A 21,420-nucleotide genomic window follows, 5' to 3' on the forward strand; every position below is an offset into this window, starting at 1 on the left:
CATGGATAACAATTGGAGGAACACAAGAGATCTGCCTCAGGTCAGGGTCTATGAATAATGTAAATCTCCTTCCCAGTATGAACCGGTTACCATTTACTATCAATTTGAGGGAAGAACAAAGCATGCTTAGAGGAAATTACTTCTAGGCCTGATTGTCCCTGGAAATGCCTGATCCAGTTTAGAGCTGTACCTGCCTTTAGTATTGTTTCAAGCCTGAGCCAGGCGAGCAGGGCAGAGCCACCAAGAGACAAGGACACTTCTTTCAGGTAGAATGAGGACTCTGGCCACGTCCAAGCCAAGCTGAAGGGTGTGGGCCTTTTTGCCCTTTCTCTGTGTTCCCCAAGTCCTTGTCCTGCTGCCCATACCGGCTGATGTCTGGCTTAGGTTGTCCCTCCTCTTGAGAGAACTTACCTGTCATGGATCACCGACCATCACAGGGTCAAGTAGGGGGATGCCGGGGGGCAGTGGCTGTGCCCCTTCCAGGGGGACAGGCTTCATCTCCTTAGTGGCCCGTTTTCCCAAGGTCTCCTTGATTAGCTCCAGTCTTGAGGTCCTCTTGCCTGTCAGCAAGGCTACAGTTCCTGAAACCAGACAGGGTGTTTCCCAATAGTTACCCAATTCTGTCTTGTCCCAGGCACCTTTTATCAATGTTGGTTCCACCTTGACAGCACCATTACTCCCAGCCTGTGGATTAGTTTCACTGTAAACTCCCTGGTGGCGTTGCTTTTATAACTAGACTGGTCTAACTGGATCCAACTCAGCTGACTCTACTCCAAATTCTACCTTTTGTCTCTTACTTCTCTGTAGCACTCCCTTACTCTTAACAAAATACTTAGATACTGTCCAATTTGCAGAAAAAGGTTGGACTTTAAAATTTAGAACTTTTTTTAAAAAGAGGCTTACTTTTCTTTAACTATATTTTTGCAATACTTTTACTGTATTTACTCAGGACACTGTTAAAGCAGTTCTCTGATGAAATTCATCCATTATGGTAAATATTTTCATTTCATGAAAACCTTTTGAAATGAAAAGTATTTTGAAAATAAATGAAACATAGACTATTTTTGAAAGATTATATGTAGTCAGATTCAGCAGATTTTGATAACTTAGAAATTCCTAATACTTGAAAGGAAAGAAGGGGAAAAAATACAGTTCTGTGTTAGAAAGTTCTTAGCATCCCACATCTTATTTCATTTTTACAGATGAAATTTTTAAGATCCTGATTCTAGGAAATCCAACTCATCTGAGAAGCAAACTTTCTGATTATTCAAATAATCCTGAACACACAAATCAAAAAGCAGGAATCCTATCTCTATATTCAACTCTCTCTCACTAAAATGTTATGAGATCACCTTAATCCCCTCTTTCTGTTGACACACATAACAATTGAGACATCAGATTTGATCTATAAAAAAAACAGGGTACAGCCATTAGAAGAATAAGTGGAAACATGTGCAGTGAATATTTGTGATAACACAAGCCATTTCATTATCCACAAGCAGTTTGAGCCTTCTTACTACTTTCTCATCTATGGCAGAAATCAATTTGACTCTCTTTCACATCAATAGAACATCTCCTAGATGAACCCCTGAGGTGGGTCTATAAAGGGTATCTGACTTTTTCATTAATGCAAAGCTATTAAACCCATAAATAGGGCTTAACAGCACTATACATTCATTGCAGAAAAGCTTCTCTAACAAAGTTGTATACAGAATAAGGAACAATTTCCCATTAATTCTGGCATTTAAAGGTGGAAGGTGATCTGAAAATTGTACCATGAAAATGTTAGTTCTAAAGATAAAAGTGGCACAATAGTGGTTAGGGCTGAAGAATTCACTCTTTTTTTCTAATCAGGGCTAATTTTGCTTGTAATATAATTGCATATACATGTATTTGTTACTCTAAAAATATACCGTGTGTATATATTCACTTTTCACAGATGTTTTATGAGTCACTGCACAGTATGTTTGGGATAGGTGAAAATGATTTGAACATCTAATAGAATGGCAACTAAAATAAATATAGTATTTTAAAATAAATTACAGAGGTTTACCATCCTGAGACATTTTAAGGTTTGTTTTGACTAACTGATGAACAGGGTATTCATGATCATCTGTCTTTTTTTCCCCCCCCTGCATTTCTCATTGCTTGAAACAGAGCAGATGTTGACTTGCTCCACCAAGTAGTTTCTGAAATACCCCATTTTCTTTCTAATTGTTCCTTTCGTTAAGATGAGTATAAGAGAAGTAACAGGTGAGTGTGAAATATGTATGTCCAGGTGAATATATTAGCTAACTATGAAAACTTAGACATAATGTTAGGTGTCAAAAATATAATAATAAATAATCATGGTCTTTGACCTCATAGAATTTATAGCCTATTATATTAGATAATTAGTAGGGGAAGCATCAACTCCTTATAGGTAGGAAGTCATAAAAATTGCCTCAGGTGTGAAAATTGAAAGTTGGACCTAGAGTTTGAAGAGGAAACCATAGGAAAGCTGGCTGATAATGCTGCAGTGAAGAAAAGAGCTCTGTATGTTCAAGAAGCTGAAAGGAGGCCAATGTAGTTAGAGAAAAGTGCAAGGGAGTACAGGCAGGGAACAAAAAAATGGGAGATGGGAAATTTGAGTTCTCAGTGAATAAAATGTAAGACAAAAGTAGGTGACATCTGGAAGGATGGGGCTTTGTAGTCATAGGTAAGAAGAGCAGAGTTTGTTTTCAGAGTTATAGCAGCTCTAGGTAATTGCAAATTTGGGATGTGACCTAGGGGACATATGGTTTAAGTGGCAGCGTTGCAAAAGTTACAAAAGGGATGTTAAGAGAAGGCTGTTAAAGGGATTGTCCTCATAGTCTTTGAGACCAGTTTAGGTATTACAGAAAGCAAGACTGAGCCAAAGGGCTTTTTAGCCAAAATCTTTTAAACCTTTGGGGATTATATTTTGTTATGCTAAATTCAAATCTCTATGATTAGTACATCTTTTCTAATTTCTAAATGGGCAAAACAGCTATTTAAAACATTGATGATTTTTAGTTTTCTTCACATACATATGGAATAATAAGAAATATACTGCACTTTAAAACTGCTGTTTTTACATCCAACAACAAATAGTCTGTATTGTAGCAGAAATAAATAATTTAGTCATTAAAATAGTCAGATGCACTGATTCCCAAACTTGCCTAAGTGTAAGAATCACCTAGGATGCTCCCTAAAAAATGAAAACTCCTGGGTGTCATCCCGCATTCATTGACTCACAATCTTCTGGAACTGTGTCATTTTTAATAAGCACCCCAAATAATTCTTAAGATCAGGCAAGACTGGGAAATGCTGCTATAGTGGAAATACAATACACTATGGGTAAGGAAATCTGAACTCCAGGCTTATTTCTCTGCTTAGCAGCTTTTGATCCAATTACTTAATATTTCTTGGGTCTCAGTTTCTTTTTCTAGAGAATAATTATTTTGAGGCCTTTTCACATGAAAATTTCATACCATTGGCACTTCTATGTACGGTTTGAGTAGAAATTTTGCACATACATGAAATTAATAGTTAAAATCTTGTAACATCACACAACATTTTAAAAATTCAGCAAATTACAAACGATTTGCTCAAGATTCCTTGAAACTGATAAGATAGCATTTTTTTTCTGCTTTTCTGGTATTCTCAAGTCACTTTGCCATACTTTTGTGAAAATAACCTAAGAGATTTTCAAATTCTCAGTTTTTTAATCTCCTGAAAAGTGTCCATTGATATAGGTAATAAAAATAGAAAACAACTCAGTTAAAATTAGCATTCTTGAACCCAACTATTCTTATAGTCAAAGGGAAACTACAACAGATAGCCAAAGATATATAATTTTTAACAATAACATTTTCTATTAAAACATGTCTTAGATTTAAAAGCCATGTTTGTCATAAGTAATACAATATAATAAAACTTTTTAGACATCTATTAGTGTTTTTTAAAGCTGTGGGTTGGAATGTATTAGTGAATCATAACCTAAAATTTTTTTTTAATTAAATAGAAAACATGCAAAAAAAATCAAAAGATATCACATATAGTAGGTTGTATTATTTTGTGAAACTTTTATTTGTTTTATACTCACATCTATATACATATTTTTGTATGTACCTGAGATTTCATGTAAAATGAATTTCTCACTGTGGTCACACTGTTCTATATAATGTGCATTACTTACTGCTATATTATAAATAACATTAGTTAGTTTAGCATTAAATAAGAACTGTAACTGTTATGCATGAAAATATAAGAAAAATAACAGCTCAGGCTCCAATGAAATATGACCACTAACTCAGTGAACTTTGTGCACTCTGGTTTATAAGTACTCACTCCATCCAGTTAGTGTCCTGCCTCCAGTTATTCAAATAGGAAGTCCTATTAGCATGGGTGCCTGGAACCAGAATCTAAATGAAACACATACAGCAATATTACAAGGGAAAGTTAATGCTGTTCAAAATTGTATTCAGCCCTATGTTTGCTACCTACATTACAGGTAGATGTGAAATGTCAGTATCGACTATTTGCTGTAAACATCTTGAGGTCAGAGTTCATGACTTCTTTTCAACACAAAATCAGTTCTGTCCCCACCCCCCGCCCCGCATTGGTATAGGAAATATCTGAGAATTTCAACTGGATTCACTGTCTTTCAATAGCTAATGATTTTTTTAAAAGAGGAGTTGACTAGAACTCTTTGAGTTTGGCAAATATTTATGAATTAGAGGAAATATTTAGATGAAGAGACTTGGAGTTGTTGCCATGTCTTTTCTCTGAACCTGACACATACAGCCATATATTAGATCCAGAACACAGAACAAAAAAAGCAAGTTGAGGGCTCCCTGAGACATTCAATTCCATTGACAACATGAAATTTGAAGTTCTAAGAACTAGGTGTTCATTGAAAACTGAACTGCAACTTGCCAAGGTCAGAAAGTGACATTTTTATAAATTAATGCTATCAGAAGCTGCTGGAATTTTCACCACTGTCTCATTTGAAAACAGTAGAAGTTCCAACAGAGGTCATACTGATTATTCGGGGAGTAAATCTGAAGACTTCCAATGCATGTAAGAACTTTCTTTGAATACATAGTAATAAAATGCAATTAGATTTTGTTTGTATGCTAAACAGAAATATACCTATGTTTGTATGTTTACTGCCTCTTCAGTTGCTCTAAAATGTTTTTCTTGTCATGTACATAAGCTTATGTACCTTTTTTTGTGGTTTTTAGCAACATGTAACAAAAACCTTAAACTAGAAGTTTTGGTTTGATAGAAATAGGTTTGGATTGAAACGAGGCAATGAAATAAATGATAAAACAACAATGAGGAAGTGACAGAGGTCAAAGGAAGAGAAGGAGAACTAATTTGCCACTTACTTGAATGTGTACTAACTTCTGAAAAGTTCATACGTAGGTGAATCTGGAACACAAGAATTTATTAGAAATTAATAAATATTTATTTGGCTTTTATAATTTGCCATTGGGTCATAATAAAGAACATCCTGAAACCATATTAAGGATTATAATTCTAAATATTCTATCAGACATTTCATTGCATTAAAAAAAAGAGAGAGAGAGAAAACAAGGACAACTCCTGAGACGTGAGATGAGGCACATAAGTGGGAAATAATAGGGAATTTTAATTTGGCTATAGTTTCTCTAATCTTTATCTACTCAAACTCACATCATCTCACTTAACTCATTTTGCTGACCATTAAACCTATGCAACATAGATTTTAAAGAAAATGATCAATCCCAGTTCCTCATCCCTGAGGGGAGCTAAAGTTTCTTTGGCAAGAAGTGACTAGGGCAGGAATTTCCAGCCTTGCTAGCAGCAAACGTACTAAAATACAAAGCAATAATGAGAACAAGAAGTTAGAGGTATACTTACTGACAGTGTAGGATTCCACATGAGCAGATACCAGTGCCTTCTGATCTGACAGAGGAGACATGCCGAGTTATAGGCATAAGCTGTAAGTCATCCTTTACTTATCCTGTCCTTGTTATAAGTAACTTAAATTACTTTGAACAAACAAATGTGTTTCTCTTGTTTCTCTTATTACTGTGTGCCATAAAAAATGTAAAAGTATATGAGAATAATTATTTTTAATTGCATAAAAATGTATCTATTGATGCCTTTATATTTCATGTAGGCATGATATTTTACCCACTGAAAAATAAAGCTTCTAAAATTTAATCAAATGTCTCACATAGGTCATGAGATTGTTCATGAGATAATGGATCTGGGAAAATGTATTCACTGATTTATCTGAAGTTAGTTGGAATTCACAGCAGAAGCAAGGACATATTATTATCTTTTTCACCTGGCGATAGCTAGAATATCAAATAACAACACTCAAGCACATAATTTAATTGTATGCAGTGCTACCCTTGAAAGGTGAGAAATAGCCTCTACTCTTTGCTTTCTTGATTGCTTGTGGGAGAAACTGAAATCATGTTTCCCACATATTAGTAGGGGTGGCTTAGAATACTGTGTTGAGAAAGTTTTAAAGACTGAGCCCAAATCTAATTTTCGGGGGACAGAATAGTGTAAATGATTAGTGATACCATTCGCATACATACTGAAAGGGAAGGGAGTTCTGTCCCCCTTGCCACATATTTCCATCCTTTGCTCAGCCATTGTTACCTGCCTTATCATTCAGCCATCTATGCATCTCTTTTGCAATGGCTTCTTAAACTTCAACTGTATGAACTTCTGGGCTAGATTGCAAGAAATCAGCATCCATGTTATAGCCAAAATGTACTTGATTAAAGTTAAAATGTAACATTGCTATATAGCACCATCCTCTAATTTCCTTTCTCCCATGTGGGGCCTCCATTTCAGATATCATCTTTCTACTCTACTATCCTCTTTGGAGTAACTCTCTTACTCTTTGCTTCTTCACAGTCTTTTGCAAAGGGCATTCTGTCAGCCTGTAAATAATCACTGGGGACTCTTCAATGTGGTTTCCATTTAACTCTAAAGTGGCAATTGAGTTATTACATCTGCCCAGTGTCCTCAGGAACATTTAATAATTAAGTCCTCTACTACATCTTCTACTACATACTTTTGCCACATTTTTGCCTATTTCTAAGTCCCCAGTGTTTTGTTTTAAAGTATATTGTAGCTGCTTCCTCACCAACTACTTCTTGGCGAAAGAAAGAAAGTTCTTCCCTTTTTAACTGCTGTCTCAGGTTTCATCATGGAGAGAACCTAATGATACAAGATATGATTAAAAAATGTAGACAAAAATGAATTTTTGTTTGTTTAAGACTGCAGTTGTTTTTGGACTAGAAAAACACTGTAGAAGTTCTCTGAACTCGAACATTTCTTTAACTTTTTTAAAAAACTTAAAACTCTATAGTATTTTCTTCCAAGCCTTGTTTTACTCTAATTTAAAATCTACTAATGTGTGGATTGTTATTTCTTCTTAGTGAATTTCTCTCTAAATCTGAATATATCCTGTGGACATGATTGACTAAGCCACTGTTTATCAATGTTTGAATTCCCTAGTCCTCTGATTTCCCTAATATTTGGAATAGTTAAGCTTAGAAAAAATTAATTTAGTAATAATTTCATTGTTAATAAACAAAGGCATTTTAATACATTAATACCTGTAAAAAGAGATATTGATTACCCCTAGATTTATTCATTTAGTCAACAAATATTAATTAAGCACCTATGCTGTCCTACATAGTATACAGGAACAAAGGAATCAGATATTGTCTCTGTTTCTATGTATTTTCAGACTAGTGGAATAGATAAAATATAGTACTAAAATAGAACTTACAGAATAATGGAAAAATTAATAAACAAAATATAACTATTTTTAAACATTCTGAAGTAGGTTAGTAGGGTGAAGGATTATACAGCAAAGATAATTGTTATCTAGGGATATTTAAATTGAGATATAAAGACTTAAGAAGAAAAAAAGAAGGCCACATAGAGTAGAGGAAGCATATGTTCCAATTAGATGGAAATGCGTGTTTAAGATCTCCAAAGTGTGAAACAGTTTGACAAGCTTTAAGAATTAAAAGAAGCCATGATACCGAGAGTATAATAGACAAGCAGGCAATAAGAACAAAATGAGTTTTAAGAAGTAAGCAGGAAACTGAGATTATACAAGAATTTGTATAAAAAGGGTTTTTTGTATAAAAGGATAATTTGTATAAAAAGGATTTTGTATTTTATTGGAAGTATAATGGGAAGCCACTGAAGGGTTTTAAGCAGAGGAGTAGCATGTCCATATTTATGTTTGCAAAAAGTCACACTGGTTACTCTGTGAAGCTTGGGTTTAAGAGGGTAAATATTGAGACGAGCAAAGCAGTTCCTGCATAGGCCAGATGATAGGTGATAGTACTTGGACTGTCTGAAGTCAGAGGACATACTGAAAAAAAATCAGAGAATTTTTAGAGTAAGAAATGTAAGACTTGATATGGATCTAGTACCAGGAAAAAGAATGGTAAGGAAGATGAGAGAACATAAGAAGACAGCTGGCCTAAACAACAAAAGAACTAATTGTTGAGATGGGACAGTCTGAAAGATAAACAGATTAGTCGAGGAGGGCAGTGTGCCAAGAGTTTCATTTTGAAAATATTGCTTGGAACACCTGTGAGACAGTTAAGACATGTTAAGTTACAACTGACATATGAAGATGGAACTCAAAGTAGAGTATTTGGGTCAAGATGTAAGTTTGTGAATCACTAGCATAAATAAAAACATATTTAAGTTAACTAGATTGAATTAAATATTTAGTGAAAACATAGAGAATAATGGATATAGGAATTCAGTATAATCTGAGAGTATGCAATTTTTAGAATTTACAACTATAATGGCAATACATGTTCAAATTCCTGCAATTTGGTGGGAACTTTTATGTATTTTAAATATTGGTCCATAGTCAAATTTCAATAAACACTACTCATTTGAATGAATGTGTATCCCTCACTAGGACAAATATTTTACCTGTTTGAAATATGGTAGAACTTGTTTTCATCTCAGCTAAGGTACTAAAACTAAAGACATGGATTATAGGTGCCTACTTGTCTACAAGGGACTAAATCCTATCTAGAACTGTCATCAAAGGATTGAAGCTGGGAAAATGGTTCAATATTCTGTATAAAGGCAGACAGCATAATCAAAGAGGAAAATAGGGGTATGAATTTCTTGGAAGAGTATAACAGGAATTGTGTTCCTGAGGTTCATACTCCCTACATATTCCAAGGTAAAGTACCTCAAAAGAACCACACATAATAGTAGGAGTACTCTACAGAATGGAAACTGACATCTCAGCCCAAAGCAGAATACACTCTGAACGGATGCTCATATTCTTCGTATAAACTTCCACAAGGTGGAATGCAGTGAAAGTGGCCTTGAAGCTCTTAATGTTTGTGGGACGCTGTTGCCCCGATAAACCTCAGGGTTAAAGGTTAGCTGAGGCTAACTTTGATGACAGAGGAAAATGACAAGGCTGTAGTGGGAGTGACCTATACTTCCTGAGTTTGGGCTAACGTGGAAAGTAAGAAATGTAACTGGCTTTATCCTTTTCTCAACACCTTTTCCAAAAGGATTAACTGTGGAAGGTAAGGCAACCCCATAGAAGCTATGTGGAGTTTCCCACTATAGCAAGATTAAGGACAGAGTCATTAGAAGTAAAGAAAAAGGAATAGTCTGTGCCAGAGAATCAATGCGGGATGGCCAAAAATGCACAGAGGCACCCTGTGAGAGAAAAGGCTTGTGTGCATGCATCTGCCATCAGAAGACCCAATGCCAAAAAAGGGCAGCACCAGCTACCTATGAATTATTTCTTCCATTTCCTTTAATCCCACTTTCACCTTGTCCCTGTTCCTGCCTCTGAAGGAGATAGAAATGGCAGCAGGAGGAGGATGAGGAGATGAAGCATGCATGAGGGTGCACATCGGTTCACCTTCCTGCCCAGTGCAGGCTGGTTCCTGATCTGAGACATGGGCAGTGATACTCCTGCAAGGAGAAGAGAAGCCATGAATTGGAAGAACATTTGAAATTTTGAATTTCACTGCAATGGGCCTTTAATATCTGAAAATGAGGGTTGTTCATTAAACTCATAAGTAATTGCAATTTAATGGTTCTTCTCAACATAGTATCTAAGGGAATGGAAGGAAGAGCTCACAAAATGGGTTTGAGGGGCAGTGGCAGGAGAAAAATTAAATTACTTGTTTTTTGCGACCTTCTGAAAATAGCTTGTGAATAACTTAGTTCTAATTAGAAATTATTCCCAAACTCCTATTAGTACCTTCAATGATGTGTATATAACTGGAGAACTCTGAGACAGAACCACTATTTTAGGTTACACATTTAAGATGGTCCTCTGTGTTGAAGGCTGATGAAAGAAAAGTCCCATTGGCATGAAATCAAACATCCAGAAAATTTTGGAACTGTGCAGAAACATCCCTTTCATTTTTTTTTTATTTTACATCAATTTCAAAATGGATTTTTGAGGTTGAGAACAATAATTGGAGTAAGAAGTGGAATACAGTATTACTTGTCCCATTGCTGATCAATAGGCCTTTCTGTGATTATGGGAGTGTGCTATACCTGAACCCTCCATTATGCTGGCCACTAAGTCACATATGACTAATGAGAACTTCACTTGAGGTGTGACTACATGTATGAGGAACTGGTTATTAAATTATATTTTATTTTAGCTCACATATACTTAAATAGACAGCTGTGGCTAGTGGAAGCACAGGCCCAGACTCTTTAAGGAATAGTGCTAGTCTACATACAGGTAGCATAAAATAACACTGTTTTAAAAACAGCAGACATTTCCCCCCTTAAACAGTCTATTTTGGACCCTTCCTTTAGCCAAGTATCCTGTGTGGCTACACTTTGCTCTCAGCTACATTACTGCCTGCTCATCTATAATGCTCTTGCCCTCTTTTATTAGTCTGGCTAGTATTTTTACAATGTTTAAAGGAAGGGGTATATTTCCCCCACTGTAGAAAGTATCCTAATTAAGATAGATAAGCCATGCTGCTTTTGTTTATGTCACAATTTTCCATGTAGCTAGAATTAAATGATGCTGTCAAAGGGCAATGCTAGTGTTTGATAGCTTTTGATATTTTTGTCCACATCAGAAGACTAAATAAATGCAGTCAATATGCCCAATTCATAACTCTCTAGTAATTATTCCAATAAAGAGATATTCATGCTACCACGCATCAATATATGAAGAGCCCTAATAAATCCACTCCCAGAAAATAAACCATGTTCAACTAGGGCATTAGAGAGAATATTAGCAAACACCAAGCTCAGAATGTTAATAACCAAACTCTTCAGCACACAATATGGATTTTTAAAACATAAACATTTAATGCGAACTATCAAGAAAAAAGAATCGTATCTTTAAAGGGACTGCATATTATATTTGGAGTGGTTCCTTAGGCAAATAACTCAAATGGCAGATTTAAATAGCACTGACTATTCACAAGAAATCATTCTATAAATGTCTATTGTGTAAAATAAAAACAACTATAAAATGATGATATCAAGAGTTACTGAGTACCCCTTGTTGGCCAACTCTATTTTAAGATATCCAGAAATCCTCACAAGAACCCTAAGAAGTAGATATTATTTTATTCCCATTGTAAAAATGAGGAAACTGTGACTTCAGGAAGCTGTCCAAGGCTATGTATATGGGGTGGGAAGGTTGTGGTAGGTATAAAATTCAGATATGTCTTCAAAAGTCATACATTTTATTTATTACAAATTTAAAAACATATACGTAAATACCCACTATATAATAAGACATAATAAGACAAGTCACTAACAAGACTTGTCATTGACAAAGCAGTGCCAAACCCCTTCTTATTTCAGTCTGAATAATTCCAGCATTCTACATATCTTTCTTGGTAAGTTTCAATTAGTGCAGTATGCTAGATATACTGTATAAACTTTTTACTATTATATGGTTAGCATTTTTACTTGGTAAATCTATTTTTTAAGATTATTTAAGAAACTGAGTAAATGCTTTTGAAATCCTAGTAATTTAAGAAATATTTGTATCACACACAAACACACACGCAAAGACATACATACACATACAATATAAGCTGCTCCAGAAACTCAACATTCTATTTGAAGATCCATTTGCACAAGAAATGTTAACACAGTGAAGGACCTCAGCATCAAATTACATGAACAGGCATTACTTTATCAATGTTTAAGAGGGAAGAAAGCACTTTGAGTTCAGGATAACCAAGACAGATGTATGGAATGGTACGGTATAAATTTTGCCTTGTTGGAACCTTTATTCTCCAGATAAATGAGAAAGGAAAAAAGGAACCATATAAAAAACAAATCCATTTCTCACAATTCTGGATGCTGGGAAGTCCAAAATCAAGGTAATAGCTGATTCAGATCCCCAATGAGGGTCTTCTTTCCAGCTTGCAGATGGCCACCTTTTGGCTGTCTACTCACAAGGTAGAGAAAGAGAGAAAAGAAGCAAGTTTTAGTGGTACTCCCATCATATGAGCTTTGCCTCCTCTAAACCTAATTCCCTCCCAAAGACCTCATCTTCAAATACCATCATGTTGGTGATTAGGACTTCAACATAAGAATTGGGGTGCAGGCACAATTCAATCCACAGAAGGGATGTCATAGCCAAACTTCAGGGAAAAAGAGCTCAATGACTCTTAGTAGGAGAGTGAATAATTCAGCAGAGGAGTAATAAAAGGTAAACATGGAAAGACCTAGAGCATCCAGTTTGGGAAGCTGGTATTACCAGGCTAAGGAGTTACATTGTTACATAACAAATTTGATCAAAACAGTTAATCATATTTTAAGATGAAAGGCAAGAGAGAGATATTTAATATAGAATGACTTGTCCCCATGTGAATGTGCAATTAATTCCCTTAACAATATGGCTTATTTTATAAGAAATGTCATTCAAAAATGGAAAAATTAGTCAAATGAGTATGGCAATAAAAGAATCTTAGAAATCAACTTGAGGATGCAGGAAACAAACTATGTATATCATGGTGCCTCTTGCTCAAGTAAGCACCTAGAAATATATAAAAGCTACAGTATATGGAAATAACTTGTTTGGAGAAGGTGAAAATGGGGGCAATAAACTCAACAGCTATATATATAGCTGCATATTGCTTCTAAATTTTATCAGTTCCATAACTTTTTCTCTTTCCAAGATATTTTTCATTTGATTTTCACATACATGTTATAGTATTTGTAACATTATATTTTCAGGTGTAGATTACTAACAAACAATGGTGGGTAGAAGTATTTCTCTAAGTTTTGTGCTACCTTATTTAGAAATTACGTAAATGTTCATTTTCAGGTATAGAGCTATTACCTAAATTTAAACACAAGTAATAATTTTGGCACCAATCATTTTAGTCACTCTATTATTCCAAATACTTTTTCAACTTAGAAATTGTACCCACTGTCTCTACCTCCTGTTTAGGAAGATTAGTAGGATCTCCATTATCCATAAGATGAATGGTCATTGCTATGCATAGATAATGTTCATGACTGTTTTTGATAGCTTTTCTTGAATCAATTTTTTCCTTTTTCCCCATCCCCACGTGCTCTTTTTTTCATTTTCATCCCTTTCCCCTTCCCTTCCTCTATTCCTTTCTATCTATTAATAAACTAAGGATATTACATATGCCATATGCCTAAGAGTAGTAGTATTAATAGATTCTGTCTTTTGGAAGGATTAATGTATAATCAGATTACTGTTAAGATATAGGAGACTGTCAATCTTACTGGATTTCCTTTTGCTTAATCAGTTTTACCTACTTCTCATATTTTACTTTACTTCAATAACTTATGAAGGCAAAAGAGAGCACTTTGGGGTTGGGTTGGGTGTAGAGAAGGGCACAGAGGCCTTCTCATAGAACCAGCATCAATGTCCTTTAGGAAACCCAGTGTGGTTCATTACAGTGGTTGGTTACAAAGATTTAGCAGATAACCTACAAGAGAAACAGAGCAGCGTCAATCTGGGAAGCTGTTAAAAGGGTATACTAATAGATTTACAAATGTTGGGGTAAGGAGAGTGTAGCCAACAAAAAAAATAAAACACAGTAGTACTCAATTCCTAACAGCCACGGAGAGGTGAAAGAACTTTCTTATGCAGTATTTTTCTCTAGTTTCCATGGCATGTCTTACTTATCTTATAGATCCCTACATGTCAGCATATCTAAAGTTAAGAACTAATCACCTTTCCTTACACACCAGCATTTTCTTGTGCATTATCTGTATACACCATGGGAAAAAAAAGACACGATCCATAGAGTAGTTGGTGCATACCTGAAATAATGTTTTTCAGTCTACTTTTAATGGAAATTAAGAATACGATACTTAATAAAAATAAATTTATATTGTTAGAAATTCTGAAATTGTATTTCCTACTTTTTTACTTCATGAACTGTTGAGTGATTTTGTTTGTGATAATGACGATTTAGGATCTTGGCAAAATAAAGTACAAAAAGTTAAATAACTGTATTTTCCTCTAGTTATTTTTTATTTGTGCTATTCACTGAAAATCCAAGCTCAGTTAAGCAGGGTTTTCGTATGCTCCTTCTGTTGGTTTACTTGTTCCAATAGTTTTGAGACTTCAGTGAACCTAACAATTGTCTGGGACCTGTTTAAAAATATTCTTGCTACTCCCTCTCCCTGCTATGAGATTCTGCCATCAATATCTTATCCTTTATTTACTTTACAATAGCCCAGTTATTTGTTATCTCAACTATTTCTTAAATTGAGATCCTTAAAAACAAGGAATGTGAATCATTCAATAAGTTGAATCCATATATCCTCAAATATTTTAGAACTTACTGAATATTCAAAGTTATGGAGTGAATAGGGCATATTTTGAGCTTCCTAGGTTTTTGTGGAGTTGCAAACAATTTGCAAGTGGAGTCCTGGCTGTTCACAAATTGGGAATTGCCCGTGTTCTTTTGAGAGCTACCAGTTCCCACTTGAAGGTCTCATGACAGGTGCTCAGCTCAAGTCTGTTGAATGTTTCATGAAGCTTAGAGTGGGTTAAACCGCTTCATTTTAAATGAAATATAGTTAGAGCTTTTCAACTTGCCCCACTTCTCTGTCCCAGAACTTAAATCTATTATTACTTGCTTTGAGATTGCCATGGAAAGAGAAAGGTAAACGACTGGTGGATGCTCCAGAGAGCAGGGTGAGGCCGGCAGGTTCCTCAGCGCACAGGCCTGCACGGAAGTGCCCTGGCAGAACCCAGCTGAGGATACATGCTTTTCCCGCGCTGCCACAGGCTGAGTGGCAAAGCGCTCCCCGGGGGCATTGTGAAGGAGCGGCCCGGTTATTGCAGGCCCAGGGGAGAGCTCCACCACAGGAGACAAGACACGCCTCAGACCGGGCAAATTCCCGGCCTCCTGTGGCCCCAAGCCAGCAGCCGCCGCCTGCCATCTCGTCGCCTCCTCCGCTGTTGCCCTGGCCACCTCGCCAGCCCCGAACTCGCCCGCGCCTGAGCGCGTGGTCCCTCGGCGCTGGGACGCCAGCGAGGTTGGGACCGATGTGGCGCATGCGTGGTGGCACCACCAGACACGGGAGTTGCGGCGGCAGGGGCAGCGGCGGGGCCAGCCGCGGGCAGGGCCGACCAGGCCGGGCTCGTGGGGTTGGCAGTGGCAGCAGCTGCGGCGTGGGCTGGCGAGGCCGTGCGGGCGGCGCCCAGCAACAGCTGGAGGAGCGGTTCGCCGACCTGGCGGCGAGCCATTTGGAGGCCCTTCGCGCGCGAGACGAGCGGGACCGGCAAAACGCGCGGCTGCGTGAGGAGAACGCCCGACTGCGGCTTGAAAACCGGCGGCTGAAGCGCGAAAACCGCAGCCTCTTCCGTCAGGCCTTGCGGCTCCCCGGCGAGGGCAGCGACGGAGCGCCCGCGGAGGCGGCGGCGGCGGGGGAGGCGGTGGCGGCGGCGGCGGCGACGGGGACCCCAGGCTCTGAGGGGACCGGCACAAACCCGAGGGCGAGAGGCGGCGGCCCCGATGGCGAGCTGGGCAGCCCCAAAGCCCTGCGGGCCCGCCTTGAGAATTTGGAGGCCATGTACCGCAGGGCCCTGCTGCAGCTGCACCTGGAGCAGCAGGGGCCACGCCTGCGTGGAGACCAGGAGGAGCTGCCTCTGCATGAACCCGAACCCGGCCTCAAAGCCTGGGACCTGGAGCCCCCCGAGCACTGGCTGTAGATGGAGGCCGAAGCCGGAGAGGGGCGGGGCCTCACGCGGGCCCCTCCCCCTGGGCTCCCGGCTCCCCCCCAACCTAGCGCCCTCCCTGGGTTGCGCTAGGCCCCGGAAACTGGCCTGCTGAGCTGGTGTGCGGGACTCTTCACGGAGGCTGAGAAGGGTGCAGCCCTCTGGAGGAGACCCCACGAGTACAGAGCATCTGCCTCTTCCCCTGCTGGTGTCTGTGGAGACAGGCCTAATGACGGGAAGACGGGTCTTAAAACAGGAAGAAATGTGTCAGGCAACATGTCCTAATGCCTGAACTTTTGTGGGTGTTGTAAGGAGCTGTTATAATTTTTTTCTCTATTTTGGGTTTTTGAGGGATGAATAATGCCTTTTGAGTTGGTTGTGTTTTGTTGTTCTTTCTAAAATCCCCTGAAGCCTCTAGCCATAATCTGTTCTGTGGCCAACATTCTAAGTATCGTTTTTATAAATTGATATTACTTGGATTTCTTATAAAGTACCACCCTTTTTATTAAAAAAAGGTATTATTTATAACTTAGGAACTCAGCCTGCCCCTGGCTCTAGTCCTTATACATCTAATATATATTGATTTGTTTACCCCCTACCCAGGGATTTTTAAAGTTCTGCCTATAAGTGATCCTTTGAATTGGTAAATAAATCTGGTGCATTAAATGTAACCTAAAAAATCCCACGACTATTATTTAAAGTTTGTTAAATGTTTACATGTTTCTTTAAGAAATATGTCACATGTTTTAATATCTAACTTCGGTTATCTTTTGCAAGCTATCTTTTAGTCATGTATAACCGAGCATTTTAAATAATCTGAAGATAGTGTAAACACTTCATTATTTTTAGTACATTGATATTAGAGTATCACAGCTACTTCTCCTAATTTTGACTGCTTAAGAATTTTAAAGAAATTATGAATTATCTGTATATCAGAAGCCCTAAAACATGATTAAAGTCTCAACTGTGATTTCAATGGCAAAAAGTCATTAATTCTAACAGCAAATGTTCTAAAATCACTTCAGTGTAATTTGTTAATGAATAACACTTTTGCTTACTGAGTAGTGAAGAGGTTACCATTGTACCTGATAAAAATCATGGGTGTAAGAGAGTGTATAAGTGCTGGAAAACACTTATACAGATCAAGAAAAAGAGAAACCATGAGAAGAATTTTTATTATAGCTCAAAAAAAAAATCATGACTTCGAGTTTTTATTTTATTTGTGGCATGCTCCACAAGTTTCAAATATATAGCATATATTACCAAACAAGGTACTAAGAAAAACAGTTTTGTGAGTTTTGTAGTCCTGGGTTTTGAAGACACTTTGTGCATTTTTTTTAAGGTAGTTGATATTTACCATATTTTACCATACATAATGCGCACCCATGTTTTTGGCCCAAACTTTCAGGAAAAAAAATCTTTTAATTTTTTAATTCAATTTATTTATATTTAGATACTTGTTTTTTGTATTATAAAGGAATTTTAGCATTTATTTTTGAACATATAGTACAAGAAATTTTATGTAACATGTAATTACAAAATATAAGAACAGATACAAGGTACAAGAAATTTTATGTACTGGTAACAAATTAGTACTACCCATGTATACTGTGCATCCTTATTTTTCCCTCAAAAGTTTGGGCAAAAAAGTGCGCATTATACATGGAAAAATACAGGTAGTTGTGAATATTAAATTCTTCCCCTTTGACAGAAATATAAGAAGAAACAGTGTGAATAGGTAGATAAAACATATTTCTCTCCCCTTCAGTTCATTTTCTAATTATGCAAGAAACTAAATATTTTTAGGTGTCAGTGGGAATTGAAGAAAGGGAAAAAGCATATCAGCCCTACTGCTTCTTAAGTTTGGGGTTTAGTTAATCTCTCGTCATTAATGAACATAATCTACCTAAAAATGTTATACAAATTTTAGTGAGATGGTTGTGTGCAAAATGCCTGCTTCAAAATAAGTGTGCTATCAGTGAGAATTACAATCCAAAATGTGAAAGTCATGAATGAATATTTTTCTGACACTTGCCTTTGCCTTCTGTATTTTGGTCCTTTATGACTTTATGAGTATTAGCAGAGAAGTGTTGACATTTTTTTACTTGTTTATTTACTAATAAAGCAAACACATAAAGCCCTAAGGGAATAACATAATAAAAGTTAAAAAGTACTGCCCACTGTGGTAAAATTGGGAATACTGAACAAAAAATAAAAATGTTTAGTTTATATAGTTTTTAAACATATTTTGTCTTAAAACCATGTGCAATACAAGTATGTAATGAGGCACACACAAAATAAGGACTATTTTTTAGCTTAATTCCTGAAAACTTAAAAATTCTTAAATCAGAATGCCCCATATGATGGGTTAAGGCTAATTGTATTTCAGCTTTGTTGAAGTTACTTATTGATAATTGATAAATTATCATGAAATAATAAAAAGTTTTGTTATATTAAAGTATAGACCTGTTTAAGAAATGGGTAATACTGGTTTTAGAAAAGTTTGATCTGGGATCTTGTTTAAAATCAACTAAACCTGCAGATCATCATACCTGTTAAAATAACATTTCATTTTCATAATTTTGGATTTGTTGTATAATGAAAAAAGGGCTTATAAGTTGTAGAAATGAGCAACAAAAATGTGTCAGTGAGGAGAATTGGTATTTTTTTAATCAGCAACTTTTTTTGCATGGCTACTACTCACAAAAATATACTTTAATCTGTTTTTAATGAAATTAAGATATAAGTCAAAGCAATATAAAATGAGTACTTATGTAGGTTATAGAACACATTTTTCTTGCTAAACTTCTTGAACACTATAAATATTAAAGATTACCTGTAAACAATTTATCTGTTGTTTAAATAGTCTAAGATTTAGGTTTGCCAATTTATGAGTAGTGACAGGATGAAATAATACTAAATTAATAAACTGAATTATCACTGTATATTAAGTAATTATTAGCACCATGATTTTGATTCTAGTCCAAAATACTATCTTCTGTTTTGCTACAAAGAAGAGATTTTTACTTAGAATTTGTCACAAAATCTTCATGGAATGATGAAATTTAATATTTCTGTTTAGTGATTAATAGATCAATTATAAATTCTATTCTACTATAAACTTTTTTTGATATATATCTTATCTACAGACAATATTTAAACAATGCAAACATGAACCAAAAAACAAAACAAAACACCACCACTTAGGTAATAACCACCTCTGACTTTGTAAGGCTTAATCATATTCCAATTTCAAATTATAAAGTATATACTCAGATTAACATCTCTCAATGATCAGAATTAAACTACACTGTGTTTAGTCCATAGCAGATTTTGCTTATTATTAAGTTCATGTTCAGAATCTACTTATCAGAATCATCTTTGCATATTTCATGATTATTTAGTAGGGAGTCCTTTTCTAATTCTAAACTGTCAGACATCTTTTGTACTTTGAGACAATTGAGGAAGGACAACAGTGAGTTTGTTCAGCGCTTGATTCTTACTTGAATAAGTAGCATTTCTTTTATTTTTATCTTTTTATTGTTCAAGTACAGTTGTCTTCATTTTCCCCCTCTCAGCTCTCCCCACCCCCATTCATCCCCACCTCCCACCCTTGATACTAACACCCTTTGGCTTTGTCCACATGTCCTTTATACAGTATTCTGTTCTAAAAATTCATTTGTCCAAGGGAGAAACTTGAAAAATCTGTATCTCAGCAATTTTCTACTGGTGTGCCACAGGAATTTTTAAAATGTGTAATACCTGACTAGTCAGGGGCACTGACCTCTTTTCCCTTAGATTGTCAAATAAAAAAATGACAACAGCCAACACAAAAATAGTTGTCTGGTGTGAATGAATCAAAATTATGCCTATTTATTTTGTCAGATTGGCAAAAAATATATTTCTTCATTAATATATTGCCTCAGGATTTTAATAATTGGTTTATGTGTGCCATGAGATGAAAAAGGTTGAAAACCGCTGATCTATCTTATATCCTATACTTAGGACTAATAAATGTGTCCCTTGGCCTTTCATTTTTCCAGGTCTCTTCACTTTATCTTTGGCTTTATCATTGTAAATATATAATGTATTTTATATTTTAAACTTAATGGATCTGCCTTTATTATGGTGAAGACTGTGTTGCTAATAACCAAGAAACCCAAGGCTATTAAAAACAATTATGATTTTTAAAAATCTAGTAAAATTCCTGATTCAGGGGCTTCTGGGTGTCAGGAAGGTCTGTTCCATATGGTCATTCAGGGTCTCAGATTCTTTTTGTCATGTTCCTCTGCCTTGCCCTGTGTCATTGTTTTGTCTGCATGGTAAAATAATTTACTTCCAGAACCAGGTCTCAGCATTGGGGGAAGGTAAAAAGAGGCCTAGCTAAATCTGAAAATAATCATAAATTTTCCTGGTCACATTCTATTGGCAAAACTTCATCACATGTCCCATTTAATTTCAAAGGAGTCTAAGAAATGTAGTCAAGCCGTGGGGTCTTATGCTGAGCTTTAATTACTTTATTACTATGGAATAATAGGAGAACTCATTTTGATGGACTACCATCTTAATGGAGGTGGGCCTTTCCTTAAATTTTGTAATGAATTTATGAGTCCTGGTACAGCACTTCAGACTACATAACTTAAAATAAAAACATAATGTGATTGCTTTATAGTTTAAAAAAGTCTGATGTTTTTATTCCCTTTGATAGTATCCTTCTGAGTATAAAACATAAAATTTTGCTTGAAATAAGCAAGAAAATATAGCTATTACCTTTAACATAGGAAATCTCTATAAACTATGAACCATCTCTGAGAGTATGCATCATAATAGATACGGTTTTAAGACTCTATACTTGGTAAACGTTCTATTTCATATGTAAATATATGTATATAAATCTTGAGGGAGATATATTTTCTGTTCATCCTTTTTCTTATTTACTAGGATTCTACAATTTTTAGAGCTGAAAGAGACCTTAAAGGGTTTTAGCCAGCATCCTTCAGACTTTGTGCCAACAACCTAACAGCTTTCACAGAGAGCCACATCTATATAACACGTAATAACTTAGAATATGCTCATCACAACCCTCGGTAGTATTAGTCCCTCCTGTTTATGAATGAGGAAACTGATGTACAAAGAAATTGAATAGCTTCCAGTTTCAAAATTTATTTAAAAACTTTTGAAATAGAGAT

The 21,420-nt window shown here is 36.2% G+C and overlaps 1 protein-coding gene across 1 annotated transcript; it reads left to right on the forward strand.

The window, feature by feature from the left end:
- The first annotated feature begins 15,490 nt into the window (after positions 1-15,490).
- On the forward strand, positions 15,491-20,718 carry TUSC1 (tumor suppressor candidate 1). Its single transcript, XM_054588146.1, has one exon. The coding sequence runs from the start codon at positions 15,560-15,562 to the stop codon at positions 16,223-16,225; it is 666 nt and encodes a 221-aa protein (XP_054444121.1). The 5' UTR covers positions 15,491-15,559; the 3' UTR covers positions 16,226-20,718.
- Positions 20,719-21,420: the final 702 nt, after the last annotated feature.

Source organism: Pteronotus mesoamericanus, unplaced genomic scaffold (genome assembly GCF_021234165.1).
Source record: "Pteronotus mesoamericanus isolate MK-2021 breed Mesoamerican mustached bat unplaced genomic scaffold, CSHL_Meso_final contig_124, whole genome shotgun sequence".
Classification (NCBI taxonomy): domain Eukaryota; kingdom Metazoa; phylum Chordata; class Mammalia; order Chiroptera; family Mormoopidae; genus Pteronotus; species Pteronotus mesoamericanus.